Here is a 15,698-nt window from a genome sequence, read left to right as displayed (position 1 = left end):
CTGATAATATACCTACTGTGTCACGCCACGGGTAAGAGATCCAATCCCGCTAGGCATGGCTAAAAGGAGACAGGATGGCAACAAGCAGCGATTTACATGCCTTGCATGCAATCATTGCACTGCTATCGGCATAATTTGTGATGCCAAACGCCGCGCACGAATCAAAGCTGAAGGTGGAGCTAAGACGAGGCTTTTGGAATTGTATCAATTCCAAGAAGATTCGTAAGACGAGAGCAGCACATGCACTGCCTATGTCACAAGACCTAAAAAAGGAAGTACACAACTTGACGACCATGGCATGAAATTCTAAATAGCAATGCTGGTGTGCGGAATTTGCAATGAACAGGAACCAAAAAGACATGCAGCTCTGATGGGGACCAATCTGCGAGAACTGAATGCAAGCAAAGAACAAAAAAAAGAAATTATTGCTAGCGGTACGGCAGAAGCAGCGAGTGGCGGTGAGACCTGAAAAAGACCCTAATGCAGGCACCAACAGAAACACTCGCTCACTACTCTGCCAACCAGAAACTGGGGACACAAAAGGGAGGAAAAGTGCACAAAAGAGGCCCGCTCTGAAAAGCATGCAACCCACCTTGCTAGCCAGACACTGTGAGATGCAAAGGGGGAACGCACTTACAGTCCCTGGAGATAAACTAAGTTGAAGTGCAACAACAGCCTCTGTCTTGATTTCCTTGAACAGCAGACACTGTCACTAGTGCCAACTGTGTTAAATAGCATTCAGTACGACTGCCTGCTGCAATGTTGTGAGACTTCAGTCTCCAAACCATGCAGAAACCATAGGAAACTAAGGCGTTAATCTTAGAATGGCAACTGAGAATTTGCAATTCCACCATCATGGCCCCACAAATCCTGACAAACTCTTATGCCGTCATTTCCCCACTGAATGGAATTTGCTTTCCAGATGTATAGGGTTGGCTTTCAAATAGCCTAGCTTCCATTATTGTTTAATATGGCTTTGTTATTGACAGATCTGCGTACCCTACCGTGGAGGTTCAGATGAAAGGGAAGAGTCAGTCAAGGTGTCCACGGCCATTATCCTGTCACTGGGTGAGTTGGTCATAAATGTATATATGTATATATTTGTGATACTGCAAGTATATGACGGTCTTTACCAGTGATCGGGTCCTCCGAAACATTAATTTCTGTCCACTGCTCTGCACATCACTTGATCTTCTTAAAAGCTATTGTTGCTTCAGTAATTACCTCCCTTCCCAGTGCATTTGTTAGCTTTCTATTAGAACACGTTGTCCAATTTACTATATACAGCTATAGTAGTCACATGAGTACCATGTGCTCCACCGATCATCATTAAATGTTGTAAACTATTGATATTGTACCTCCTGGATATGCGTTGAAAATTTCCTTACATTTGGCCTTGATGACCTGCTCCCCTGCGTTTAGTTCCTCCGTGCATGATTTTATTGTATGTCATTTTTCATGTATGTCTATTTTTCTCTTCACTTTACTCTTGCAGCCCATTCTAGCTCTAGTGAGGTCCTTAAATATTTTGGAAGTAGCTTGATCCATATGGGTGCAGAGTCCCGTGCCACAACAATAAAGCTGCTCTGCAAGCTTCTTGCTGAAACTGGTAAGCCTCTCAGTGGGTGGGTGGCAGCATGTGATTTCGATAGACATGGAAGATAGTTAAAGGACTGAATGCTTTCATGGAATGTGGAGCCCTAAGTTATAATTCCAACTTACCCTCTTACTTAACCAACATGGTGCAGCTATGAGCAAATCACCTCAATTTCATATTCCTCAGCTACACTGACTGCCAACAGTTCCTGGTAGAGCACTGTAATTTAAGAATAAATCCTCCCATCGTTAACATGAGTCGTGGTGAAGAAATAAAGTAGTGGTCAAACATTTCCACATCTGTCTTTTTGATAAATTGCTCCCACTGTGAGCCAATAATGGGACAGGGACACTGTGGAAAGAGATCCTGACATAGACTTCGGTGAGGAACAAAAAGGGACATAAAATATGGGGCAGGAAGACACAGACACACTCAGTGGTACATGATGGCACAGACATGCAGAGTAGAACAGGAAGACATTGATAGGCCCATGAGGCTCACAGTCACAGACACACACACCAAGACTTGACAGGACCCTCAGGTAGGTAGGCACATGTAATAGTGGAAGCTTCATCTACTTATCTATTATTCCTGATCGTACTAGACAAAGACAATATCTATGTGTTATGAACATTTGATGTATGGCTTCATTTCATAGATTCAGAAGGTGCCTCTTATCTGGATGCTGTCCGTCACGTGCTTGAGGATGACAATCACAAGGTACCATCAAGTTATTATGTGTGCAGCATTCTGTGGTCAAGCAGTTTCATAATTAGCAACGCAATCTAATTTAAGTTATGCACTTTTTGAATAGTGCAGTATTCTCTACTTACGTGGACTCATTGCAGTGGTGCGTATACCACAGTCTGTTGTATTTTTCTAAGGCTGGTCTTTCGTGCAGGTGTTGGGTCATGCAACCTCCATCCATGTGTGTCTCCTCAGTGTCTTGTGTCTACTGTTTCCCTGTTCAAGTGGACATATCCAAGTTTTCCTGTCCTTCTCTGTGTCAACTCATTTTCAGACCCAATATATAGTATAGTGTAGGTCTGCTAAATCCTGCAGGTTGAGTTAGACAGTGGCCATCATTCTTCCCACAGACTACTCTAGTTTTTTTTCATTTCCACATTATTGGAATCTACAGCCTACTGATTTCTCATTTGCATTTTTGTAATCAATACAAGGTCCTGAGAGCTTCTTTGCTAGTTGTAACCTACCTAGACATCTTTTGCAATGTATCTTTCAATCTTTTACCAAGTTCCAATCACCTATAGAAGGCGTACACCACCTGGAATGTTTGAATATTCCCTCAATCACGCTTTGGTCAGACATTCTGTAAAAACAGTTTAATTAAATTGATTCAAGTTTTATTCTCAGAGTGTCTTAATAACCATTTTCCAATATTTTTTCAAAGGCTATATCCAGGTACTAGCTTTCCACACATACAAGTGTATTTCTATTTCCTCTATGAACAAAAAGGAAGGAGAGATTGTATGGTTTTCTCACACTCCCGTGCTGCTCCCTCACCAGAATGTGGGATTTGGTTTTATTTATACATCAAAAGGGTTTCTCACTAACCATTTTTTGCTTCATCACAGGTTATTCTTGCCACTTTAAGTTTAATATCCAATTTAACAACCAAAGGATATTATGATATGAATGGAAGAGCTTTGATGGAATATGTGCTTAGGAAAAACAGTCTCATCATTGAAGAACAGGTAAGTGGCAGATGTACATATTTGGGTGGGTGAATGTGCTAGGGGAACAGCAACCGTAGTCAGCCCAAAAGAAATAAGTGGACCTTTTAGCCCCTTTGTGCCCCAATGTAGCTTGTTTGCCACGTAATACAGATCTGCAGTGTTCCATATTTGCCCCTGGTGGTGGAATATAGACCTATGTACCTCTATTTAGTTCACATAGGCCCACTTAACATTCCATGTTCTCCATTTGAGCCTGATGTTCCCCACTTGCATTCCAGTGCGTCTTTCACCCTCCCTCAACCGTATGGGTCTCCCTTGCTCCATCAGGCTGATTACATTTGAACCTGAAATTCAGCTGCTGACTACCAGTGTCAACACTGTATATGCCATTTCTTTATGTCTTGTTCTTTCAGGGTGCCCATGACGTGAACCAAGCCACTCAAGTGCTTTCCAGTATATTTACTTGTAGCTTCACTTGGACAGTCATCCTTTCAGTATACCTAGGCTTTCCTGTTTTCAGTTTCTATTTGTGGTCCATTCTCGTGTTTTTTTTCAATGTTTTCAAGTTATTTCAATACCTTTAAAAACAAGCATTGGCATAGTCAATAGAGCTCGCCTTTGGGACCTTTGGGACCTTATAAGTGTTTAGTTATCCAGCACAATATCCTGGTGCAACAGCAAGTGTTGCATGGCTAAACACTTATAAGGTCCCAGAGGAAATACCTATTGGCTATGCCAATGCTTGTTTTAAAATCCCTTCTCAATGGTTTATACAATGATCAAAATTACAGCTTTCCTAGAAAATCTCATATCTCCACAATTTCCCAAGCAAAACACCCGGTAAGTAGGAGTAAATGTAAATTCTGCTGTGCAAATCACCAATATCCCTGTTATGCCCTCTTTTAAAGGGCACCACTTGTAACAGGCAAAAATGATGGCACCTTTTAATTTCCGATCCCCGTGGTGTTAGATGTAAAAGAATGCCATAAATATCACATCCCCAGCAGGCCACTCGTAATGAGCTCCTAAACCATCCTTTCCGATTAGGATGTTTAAGAACTACTGATAAAAGGGTTTCCAAAGGAAGTAAATGTGTTAATTTATTGAGCATAATGGAGCATAATGGTGGAAAGAATTGGCAGAGGTGGGCTGCAGAGTTCCTCACAGAACGCTAGCAGCTTAAAGCCATCTGTGGCTACACCAGGACTGGTAAGGGACGAGATAGGACTGGGCAAATGTGTCGGAATTATTATGATTTATGGAGTCCTGCATCAGGGTAGCAGCACCGGCCCAGCTCCGAAACAACTATCTCGCACTTCCATGTAAAAGAAGATGTGTGCCCACACTTTTCATCAGTTGTTCATGATAAATGGGCAGATAGTGCGGTTTTAATATTACATAAAGTTCCATGCAGCAGGACCATGACTCGCATAAGGCGAAATGAGGCAGCAATGTTAGGGTATTAGGACTAGGTGGCGCAATAAATCAAGGAAAGGCTATTAAAATAGACGGCTTTCCTTCTTTGCCTGGAGCACCGAGTATGCTAAACAAAATGGACTACTAGTGAGGAACAACAGTGGCTTGTGAGCTGCACTGCTTTAACAATGCTTTTGTTTACTTTTAACAATAACGGGAAAAATAGAGACTATGGGGATACGGAAAACAATATGGTTTATCTGTTAAACTTTTGTAGATCAGAAGTTGGCGTTGCACCTATAAAGCACTTCAAAATCCTAGAAAGGTGCAAAGACGCGATTTGACAGACTGGTACCCCAGTACTCATTTGCTTGGGCTTGTTTGGAAGCTCTGTGGGATCCAATATTTAATTACTTCCAGGGCTTACCAGCCTAGCAAACACATTACAAATCTACAGTCACACATCCTGCACAGCTAGAGTAAATATCTATTGCCAGTCTTTTACAAGACATACGTTAAGCAACGAGCGACCACGTTTACCCAGTCAAATGCAGCACTGAATAATCCAAACATACCAATGCTCGAATTGATAGGCAGGTTCTCTCTGCTCGCTACCTCCACTAGGTGGAGCCTAACCTCCATCACAGCTTCCTTGTGGTGCAGACTGAGCATGGACTCCCACAGGGCCTTCTCGCCAAAGAATGTAAGAAAACTAGAAACAACCGGAACTAAACAAAACCATGCATTTGTATTCTACCATTTGCTTTAGAATCTGCCCGGCACATAACAGAGAGCATACAGCTGCATGCTGGAAGAAACAGAGACGCCACATGTATCTCACTTGGTTTCATTATAGATGAACATTGAAAGTATAATAGTGAAAGAAACAGAAAAAAATACAAGCTTCAGCAGCACACGAGTGGTGCGCGCACGAGGCAAGAAGTAAACGAGAGGGAGGGGTGGGAGAGTGCCCGCGCGCATGCTAAACATCTAAAGGACATTTTGAAAAAAGCACGTAGGTGGTGGCCGAAAAAGCATTGTATGTGCAAATGATGTTTAAACATGAAGCACAGCAACCTAAAGTGGGTCATCGCGATCGTTGTGAAAACGAAAGTGATTGCGATGACGTGCCAAAACACGTAAGGGATGCGCGCGCAGCAGGCCGCATGCTTGTGCGCATTCTAGCAAGCTGGTGGCTGCTTTGGGAGCACTTCCCAAAGCCGCTACTATATGGACAGCGCATGCGCGCTGACTCATCGAGACCTAATCAGTGGTGTCAGGGGTTACAACTTTTTCGCGCCATGAAAAGCAACAGAATCAGTGTTTTTCTGGTGTGTATGGAACATTTTGCTTTTATTATTGCTTGCTTTCTACACTGATAATGCATGGTATATAGACAGTGTATGTACAGTGTATATGAGGTCCAAATACATTTTTGCAAATCAAACGTATTGTAGTACACCATAGACCAGAGACTTCAATGAGTCTTTGGTCATGTGCGCTCGCTTTTTCCTTCCCATGTCCCTTTTTTCTGTGAAAAGGCCCTCTCAACATTGGCACTTGAAATGGGCAATGACAAGACAGCCAGTACACTATTTGCTAACGCTGGCCACTGACATAGCTTTCTATACCTACACTGTGCCCTTGAAGATTGCAATTCTCTGGACAGGTTCTGCAGCATTTGCTTTGAACTGGGCGATTCTGCCCTCCGAGTTATTGAAGTGGTCAAAAATAAAGCAGCACTTTTGAAACTACTGAGAAAATTCCCCTTTACTGAAGGGAACTAGAACTTGCACAGTGTACCACAGTGAGGATTCATTGACTTCAAATGCCATGGTTGATGAAGGGACATTTCTATGTCAAGCCGTTTCTCGTACATTGTAAAATAAAAGTTCCTGAATTGCTCTTCAACACTGATTTGTTTACCATATGGCAAGCACTCTAACATGGAACATGTTGCAGTGCCAAAGTCAATTTAAGGTGTCACCCAGACAACTCTCAAGACGATGTTTCACATTTACACCAAGTATGCAGAACACTTGGCAGACCAGGGTGTTTTCCGCCTCTAGTTTTTTTTATGTCCACTACAGCAGTTATGTTTTCCTGTAAACATCTAAGACTTTAGTAGAGTGTACTTCTTTTCACATCACTAGTAATTTGCGAACAAATATCCTCACATTTCTTGCCTTTGGCATCATCATTCAGCAAACATGTTGTAAACGGTTTCCACATGGGTACTATAGCATTTCACAGCCCCTTGGTCCAAGAACCATCAGCTAAGTGACACAGTTCACAGTGGGATTACTTTTTCTTTGATGCCACACAAAGCACAAAATGAGAAATATTTGTGTTTTAGTCCCCTCGCACAACAAAACAGTGCACTAGGATGGACTAAAAAGTCAATAGCATTCTTCATTAACTCTGAAGATTGTAAAGATGCTTTTAGCATACCATCTAACAAGTGGAAAGGATCTCTTACAGGTATCAATTTTGAAAGGTCATTACACAGCTTTTTTGTATATGTAGCTGAATCACTGCAAGTACAATCAAAATCACTCCAATCTGTGTTGAATTTAGAAAGAAACATTTTGCAGCGGCATACCGAGTGACACTGCGATCCATGTTTCATCCTGTCATGTTTTCACCACTATCCCAGATGCTTGGCGATAGCACTTTTTTCACATATACTTGTCATTATACATTGCATTGAATGTTTAAAGCCTGTGGTGTTGTCAATTCACCTACTATCAATACTGACTCACTAGAAACTTGGGGCTGATCTATCAAGGGCTTTTACCCATTCTCTGTGGATAAATGTGATGGCACATTTTGGGACAGATTTGTATGAAACCAGCCATTTTACCTATCAGTTACAGAATCAAACACAGCCAAAATATCAAATATGATTTTGATATTTCCTGATTCTCTACAGTTTATCAAATTATTAAACACAACCTAAAACATGCTTCTAAACTCTGCATCTTTAGACCAAAGACCACAAAACTTCAAAAAGCAAAAGGAAGAAAAAACATTATTTCAGTGACATCCCTCAACAGCAAAACTCAAGCAGAATAATGTTAGCCCAGTCTTTCTTGCTGCCACCTTATATAACAAAGTTATATTGTATAGGCCCCCTCAGGAAAAAATGACTCTTTCACTCTCCTTTTCCTTTCTTTGAGTGGCATTTAATTAGTAGTACGCAGGTGTTTTTTCAGTGTTTATAAGTTTAAACTGGTGAGGGTTTATCAGTTATTATAGGTTTAAAACTAAGACAGCCAAAGTATACCCTATCCATGGTTTTTCAATTATTGCGAAACGATTAACACAGTGTACCCTTACTATTGTGGGGTCCGAGTTTTGATGTCAAACACAAGTGCAGTCAGTGTCCCCAAATAAGAGTCATTGCCACTGGTTTGAGTAGGACTGTGGCCCTTCTGATCCTTTGATGGCTTTCATCAAGCTCTTGTGGTGTGAAAAATTGTTCAATATTGTGAACAACGCACATCAGAAAAGGGTCCAATAATATCCTTTAGTTATTCTCATTCTAATTATTTGCCCTCCTCTTCCTCCACAGATTCAATGAGTGATTTTGTATTGGGCACGTCTTCTGCCTCTTCTCTTTTCTTGGACCTTCTCAAGTCCTATGGACGCTTACACTTTGATCATATCTCTAGTCGCTGTAGAAACACCTGTCATCTGACTAGGGGACAGGAATGAGTTTTGGATCAGTGCCCTTCACCAGTGTTTGTGGGGCTGCAGGTGATGGTGTGAAAGCATGGGCAATGGGAGGTGGCATGGTGCCTGAAGGCTGCAGGACACTTAGCTTTGTCAGTGTCCCTGTGAGAGTAGGCCACAGTTGCTTATGCTCTCCCCAATCCCTCCAGAACAGCAAACGTACCATGTCCTTTTTGATCACTGTGAAAGATGGCGGGACCTTATTGAAGCTTGTAAGGAGAGGAACATGCACCACTTTTGGAGCCTGATAAAATGGGGTGCAGGAAGCACATGTAATCACTGCAAAATCATGTGGAGCCTGCTCTGTAGGTTAAGTTTTTTCAGATCAATATGCATCTAATAATAAAATTGATTATGACCCTTCTTGGGTTTATTTTAAATCATCGGATACTGTCTTCAACTTAGCTGATGTGACAATGGCGCTGAGCACTGTTACCATTGGGAGAGCGCCAGGCATAGTCAAGGTCCCTGCAGATATTTTTCTCCAGGATAAAGACAATGGAATTAAAACATAATGTTTTTAGCAAATGCAATTGCTCATGGAGCTCTGATCCCGGATACCTGGAGAGGGGCGGAAATCATCCCGATTTATAAAAAAAGGAGATACATCCTTACCCGGGAACTACAGGCAAATAAGCCTGTTAAACTCAATCCAGAAAGTCGTAGCTCAACTTATCTTGGCAAAAATTAAAACCTGTATTGATGATAATGACATTTTGAGTCCTCTTCTGGGCTAATATGAGCACTATTTATAAAGTATTCCGATTAATTAAAATTTATCGGTGGACAGTAACACTTGGAAAAGGAAGCCTTTATGCAGCCTTTGTTGATCTTAAGTCTGCTTTTGACTTGATATCACGGCCCAAACTGTGGAGGGTACTGCAGGAACTCGGCTTGCCCCCGACCTACTTTTCCTATTTGTGCGCCTCCAAGAATACAACTATGACCACATTTGTTGGGGGGCGCCAGGAAAAAAGACTGACCAGTTCCCGGTAATGATGGGAGTACGTCAGGGTTGCGTTTTAGCACCTACGTTATTCTCACTCCTTATTAATGGTATTATTAGCTTTTTAGCTTCCTTTTCCACAGATGCTCCAGTTTTAGCAGGCACAAAAAGTCCCATAATAATGTTTGCGGACGATATGCTTATACTGTCTAAAACACTGAGTGGGCTACAGCATTCGCTGTTGCATTTTGAAGAATTTTGCTTATTGCCTGGCCTAACAGTCAATAGTTCAAATAAAAGTTCATGACCTTTAAACCACATAGGTCATTTAATGGGGGGTAATGGATGGGCAATGCGTGGATCAGGTTAATGCATTACTTATCTAGGCATCACCCTGCATAAACGACTTAGCTGGAGGCCGCATATTGACACCATGGCCTTAAAGCACATGCAGTTGGCCGGAGCCATGAAAAAAAGGAACATAAGACATCACTGACTAAGCCCCTTTACCCCGGCACTGCACATCTATATTATGGGGCTTAGAGAAAATGCATCCTCTAGCTTTCTCCGAGAATAAGTTCCTGAGTGGGATAACAAGCCTACATCAAAGTACCCCTATGATTTAGGCAGAAAAGCCATAGTAGACCTTGCAAGGCTGTGCCCTATTCTCTTCTGGCATAGAATCTGGCGTACCCCAGAATTGGCCATCTTTGCAGACGGTCTTAAAGATATAATGGAGGCAGATCACTTCCACAAGATTGGCTGGCTATGCAACATCAGATCATTACTAATTAGCATGGGTATGCCATCACTGTGGGATGATCCTAGTGCTACTGGGTTCCCACCAAAACATTTAATTAAGCAAAAGTACTGGGAACCGATGGTGCAAGAAGCAAATAGAATGAGCGATGCCACCTCTCTAACAGGGAAGTTCTAACAAATTAAACCAAATCCATGTTTTACTGTGACGTAATTAGTACTAAGCCGCTAGATCGCAAACTGTGTTTTCAGTTTAGAGCAGGCTGCTTACCTTTGAAGTCCTTTACAGCTGCATGGTCCACTGCGGCCGATGACAAATGTCTAAACTGCACTGACACTGAAGAATCATACGCGCATGTGCTGTTTGTCTGTCCGGCGTACGCTGCTCCCCGCAAAGCCTGGCTGACACCCATTTGTAGGAACATGGGTACTCACTTGTTAAGTGTAGCAATGAGAATATTGTGTTCTGATCCATCAGTCCAGTGCGCAGTATCAGTGGAAACGTTTTTGAGATGGATGTGGACAATTAGATCTAGGCTCCTTTTGTACCTCTGTAAATGAAGTCTCCTACCGATAATAATAATAATATGCTATATTTTAATGCTTGGACACTTTTTTAAACTATCTATCAATTAGTAGCATTAATTTTGTCTATCAACATATAGTATATGCTCTTTTAATGTGTTTGATTATCTCTTTTTATTGAAATTTTCAATTTATTGTATTTTTTTTATAACTTGAAAAATCGTTTTTATGTGAATTGCTTTTGTGACATCTGTCGAATAAAGCTCATGTTGACTGACAGTTAAGCAAGGCCCAACCTTAAAAAAACAAAACCTATGAAAAGCCATTTTTTGGAAAGGCAAGGGTCAGTTTTGGTCATGATTCAAAATGGTGGCCAAAGATAAAATGGTGCCGCAAATGCAAATTTTTACATGAATAAGTGCATAATCAAAACAGCAAAAACAATTTTATTCTAACAAGGTCTGATGCTGGGGACAATTCAGATGCCTGTCCTTGTGTTGCATCGCACTGTAAGAATGATGCTTGTACACCTAGATCCCATCTTAGTTAACCTGATGCACATGTTGACTGGCTTAAGCGCAAAGAAATAAAATGCTCAGACACTTTGGGAATGGGACTGGCTCAACAGCAGTGCTCACAGGCAGTACAGAGGCCAACCACACAATCCAGCCTATGAGATCCAACTGCCCCTTAGACTTTACCAAGGCTAACTGGGCTATTTCTGGGGTGATTGGGGAAGGCACATGGGCATTCAGCTACTGCACTGATAAGCTGGGCTTTTCACTGACAGTGCATTATCTAGTGGGTTATTTTCTGTTGCATACCCCACTTTACAGTTTAAATGCCTAACATGGCAAACCACCAAATCCAGCGCAAAGTAGCATGAACATACTTCAAATCAGTATTTTATATCAAAACTGCCTACCATAAACGTGGTTCCTGGTATTCTTTAGTCTTTATTGAGTGTATTAAGTCCCATAAGGTATCACATACTTCCTCATCAAGTCATAGGGGAAGGGCAAATCTGTGTGGTGAGCACGAGATACTACTGTGTGGTGCCAGAGGCGCAATTTCTCAGGGGTAGTGTCCCATGTATCAGAACCTTATATATTATAAGTGAGTCCACCGGTATTTTGACAGTATATGAATGCTATACCCTCCCACGCCTAATGGCTGGGTACTTTTATACTCAACAGAGCGGAGCATGAGAGCATAATCGCATTTGTACATTTCTATTTACATGTTTGAGGCTAGTAGTTTTGCTTTCACATTTGGATTTGTCAAGAGGTTCTCTTTGTGCTTGACAACTTTGATTAGAAAGTTGTGATGTTTTAACTCTCAAATCTCTTGTCCCTCCATAAGGAGAGAAAATACAATTAAAATTATGTGCAAATACATCGTATTTTACTTTGCTTTCTTTTCCACATTTCCACAGATCGCTAGTCACCTGGATGATGAATCTGATGTTGAGGAAGAGACCATCCTCATCCAAATCTCTCAGCTCCTCAATACAATTGCATTACACCATAGAAATACTGATGAGGTAAGCGAGGGGGATGTGAAACAAGGTGGGTTATTTAACTAGGTGTATAGAAAATATAACTTGCAGAATGTCCAAAGACTCCTAAATTCCCGGGTGATCTTCATTATCCTCCGGCTCAAATACAAGCACATTTTTGTAAAGCTCCCTCTGCTGCAGGGTTGTATGTTGGAACCATGCAGGCATTTATCACACCTGCCTTAACAACGTGTTCTGAACCACGATTGCATGTTTGAAACGCATTCCTTTACCAGAGAAGTCGTTACAATGAATTGCCTTAGGGAAAGCGCTGGACTTTGGAATAGTAAAATGTACTATTCCAACTCCATTATGTGCAACAGTAGGGAAAGTGTTGGCCTTAAAGTCCAAAATTAGTCCAACAACGCTTTCCTTTAGGCGAGGCATCGCAACTACCTGTGTGGTAAAGGAATACATTGTAAAGATGCATTAGTGAGTTGGATCACATTGTTAATGCACACAGTGGTTAGAGATACGATGTAAAAGTTGTGTCCTCTGATGGAGGAATGGAGGTCTGCTGTCCCATGCAGAACTTCCCAGGGTTTGGAGCATTTGTACAAGAGCACCAATTGAATCCTACCTCATTCATTAGAATGAGGCAGAAGGGTTTGCAGCTTCTTCTAAATAGACTGAAATGAGACTTAATGGTACACCGGTTATATTGCATAACTTTGCTTCTCAATTTGCATCTCCTATTTGCTACCTGTCCCATGATACATCAGGCACCAATATTTCATATCAACATGGTTGTTCATTCCCAGCCATTGCTTTTCGTATTCTGGCACATTCCTAAAGATGATTCTATGAAGATTCCAACAGATAATGAGCTAATTTGCAAACTTCAGCTCACTTGTAGGGTTTTTGGAAAGTAACATGTTTCACACATTCTCTGCACATAATGGGTTCATTTTGATTGGATGCAGAATCCCAGATTGTAGCATTAAACACGGTTAGTGCTACATCAGTGTAATACTAGGCATCTGCCTTGGACCCCATCAGCGAGGAATTGTATCAGCAAGGGGATGAATCAAATATAGCCCCATCTCTTGGATATGGGAGCTTGCAAAATGCCCTATGAACTAAATAAAATGCCAAAAACCCTCCCACCAGCCATGATTGTTTATCTGTGGGAATAAAGCCTTATTAAATGCTAATGATACAAATAACACGTTCACCACTCTTTCTTGCAGGACTTTTGGAAAGAGATTTTGCTCTACATGCTGGAAGAGGGCTATACTTCATCTGTGCCAGCACTGTGCCAGATGGTACTTGTTGTAGATAAGAAAGCAAGCATCAACTTTAAGGAATGTGGTGAGTCTTAAACATCCTACTCATTGATGCCGTGGGATCTACCATTGAAGGTGGTTAATGCTTCCTCCTCCTCTCCCCAGATTCCCTCATATTTAGTAATGATCTGGCATGAGGTGAAGAACCAGTCCATTAGCTCAGGAGTTTGGTTAATTTACTATAGTATGTGGGTGTCATTCTTTCAATAACAGTGTTTGCTCTCACTTTAGTGATATATGTATCCGTGTTGATGTTGCTGCTTTCTATATAATAATAAATCTTCATTCGGAAGTAGTCACATCCATAAAAGATTCAAAAACATATAAAATATAACTATAAGAAGAACTTCATTACATTAAAAGAGATACTGTGCAAATTTGCATGGTCCAAGCTGACGTCAGTCGCATCTTGAGCTTCTTGATCTAAAAGAATCCCTCAGGAAATTTGTGGCAACAAAAAGGGTATGGTTGTTAGGCAAAAGCTGCAAATGCATTACTACAACCCAGGCTTGTCTAAATTTCATGGCTTTTAAAAGGAGCCTAAGAATCAATCTCCTGGGGTGGGGAAAATATTTACATAAGAAGAAAAAGTGTAAGGTGTCCTGTGGCGGTCAAAAGTGTGGCAGGGTATGCTCAGACGTGAGTCCCTTGCTCACTTTGCCACTGGATTCAATCAAGCCGGGCTGAAGACGGCTGGAATGCCAGAAACCGGTCCTCGGAAGTTTGTTTCCGGACCAGGGAAGGCATGGCTTGGCAGTTTGGGCTGGACTGTTCCCATGAGGCACAGGGTCAGACTAATTAGCATATAGCCATGTCCGCCACCTTGTTCTCTATATACTTATTGTAGTTTGTCAGCCATAAAGTTACTTTCTGTTGGTTTCAGCACTTCATCTGGTTATTATTATTTTCACGCCACTTAAATGCAATGTGCTGACTGTCTCAGGTTTCCACACTCTGTGAGACTTCTCAGGCCTCTAATGGTCCTCTTCAAACCTTGGAGTATTCTTGCTCTCCATGGAGTTACCTATCTCTGGTATGGTGATCAGACCTTTCTGGGTATGGTACCTATTTATACGCTTTTACTTTAGTCAGCCGCAAAATGGATGTATTTTATTTCTCTATGGAGTTACTTTTGGTTATGATATTTGTCTCTCCAATGTTTCTGGTACATTATTTTGGACTTCAGATCCAGACTAAATTGCTAGTTATTGGCTCTCACTTGACATATGGACCTGATAGACAAGGAGGCCTACTAATAATTATTTGGACTGACTCCAAGGTCAAGAAGTAGATTTGCATCATGTGGTGAGAACCTGTAATTGAAAACTACATTTCCAGAGCTCCAATTAGCAGTCCCCACTCAACTTTCCAATGAATATGTTGATAAAGTACAAGTAACCTGGGCAGATGGTATCTTAGTCTATTTCTTTGTCACTCATGTAAAGGGTCCTAAGCAGAACAGAACAGGCAATTATGTATTCATTATAGCCTGCTCCCCAGGTGGTTAACATTATTAGAAAATGGTTATGCAAGAACTTGTTTTGGTGTCCTCTTTCTGTTGGGATATCCGCTGTCGCAGAATGACTCCTCTTTAGCATGGTCCATTCAATATGTAGGGCGTGTCCACGGCTCTTGTTGCATCCTCTCTTATCCCACTGTAGTCTTCTGTCACTCAATGACAGCTGAAGCAGGACCATTGCATGACAGCTTAGGTAGCATCTTCTGCGGCTGTCATCCTTGACAGCAATTGTTGGGGTAGGGAGGTGGAGCATTGTAGCACAGACCATTGAGGTACTGTATACTACTAGCAGCACCCTCTGTGGTGGGGGTGTCTTTGTCAGTATCTGCAGGGACATTAAAGCATCCTCATGACCTCTAGTGCCTTATTGAAATACCACCCATCACTCCATCCTCTTCTTTGCAGATACTACTGAGTGTCTTAAGTGTGTTTGTCAGCCACATGTCTTCCTTTGGCAAGTGTTGCTCAGTATTTTATGGACTGCGTATGACATGTCTTCTTTCTTTTGTATCTAAACAGCTAAAGGAATTCCAATACACAGCCTCTTCATAAGATTGCTTGTGAGTATCCACCCCCACCATATTCCAACAGATCCCTCTCCTCAAGTTCTTTGCTGGCATTTCTATGCAACCTGCCCATGGAGAGTTTGCATTCAACTCG

At 41.6% G+C, this 15,698-nt stretch overlaps 1 protein-coding gene across 1 annotated transcript in view; it reads left to right on the top strand.

The window, feature by feature from the left end:
- The first annotated feature begins 1,548 nt into the window (after positions 1-1,548).
- Positions 1,549-15,698, top strand: part of LOC147668321 (maestro heat-like repeat-containing protein family member 1) — a 48,948-nt gene continuing 34,798 nt past the window's right edge. The window contains exons 1-6 of the mRNA XM_086948599.1: positions 1,549-1,609; positions 2,256-2,317; positions 3,193-3,312; positions 12,111-12,218; positions 13,424-13,544; positions 15,558-15,598. Coding sequence (XP_086804725.1) covers positions 1,549-1,609; positions 2,256-2,317; positions 3,193-3,312; positions 12,111-12,218; positions 13,424-13,544; positions 15,558-15,598 — 513 coding nt within the window. The remainder of the gene's footprint in view (positions 1,610-2,255; positions 2,318-3,192; positions 3,313-12,110; positions 12,219-13,423; positions 13,545-15,557; positions 15,599-15,698) is intronic.

Source organism: Lissotriton vulgaris, unplaced genomic scaffold (assembly GCF_964263255.1).
Source record: "Lissotriton vulgaris unplaced genomic scaffold, aLisVul1.2 SCAFFOLD_555, whole genome shotgun sequence".
Taxonomy (NCBI): domain Eukaryota; kingdom Metazoa; phylum Chordata; class Amphibia; order Caudata; family Salamandridae; genus Lissotriton; species Lissotriton vulgaris.
Note: the sequence above shows the minus strand (reverse complement) of the source record. Positions and strands in the feature narration are given on the sequence as shown.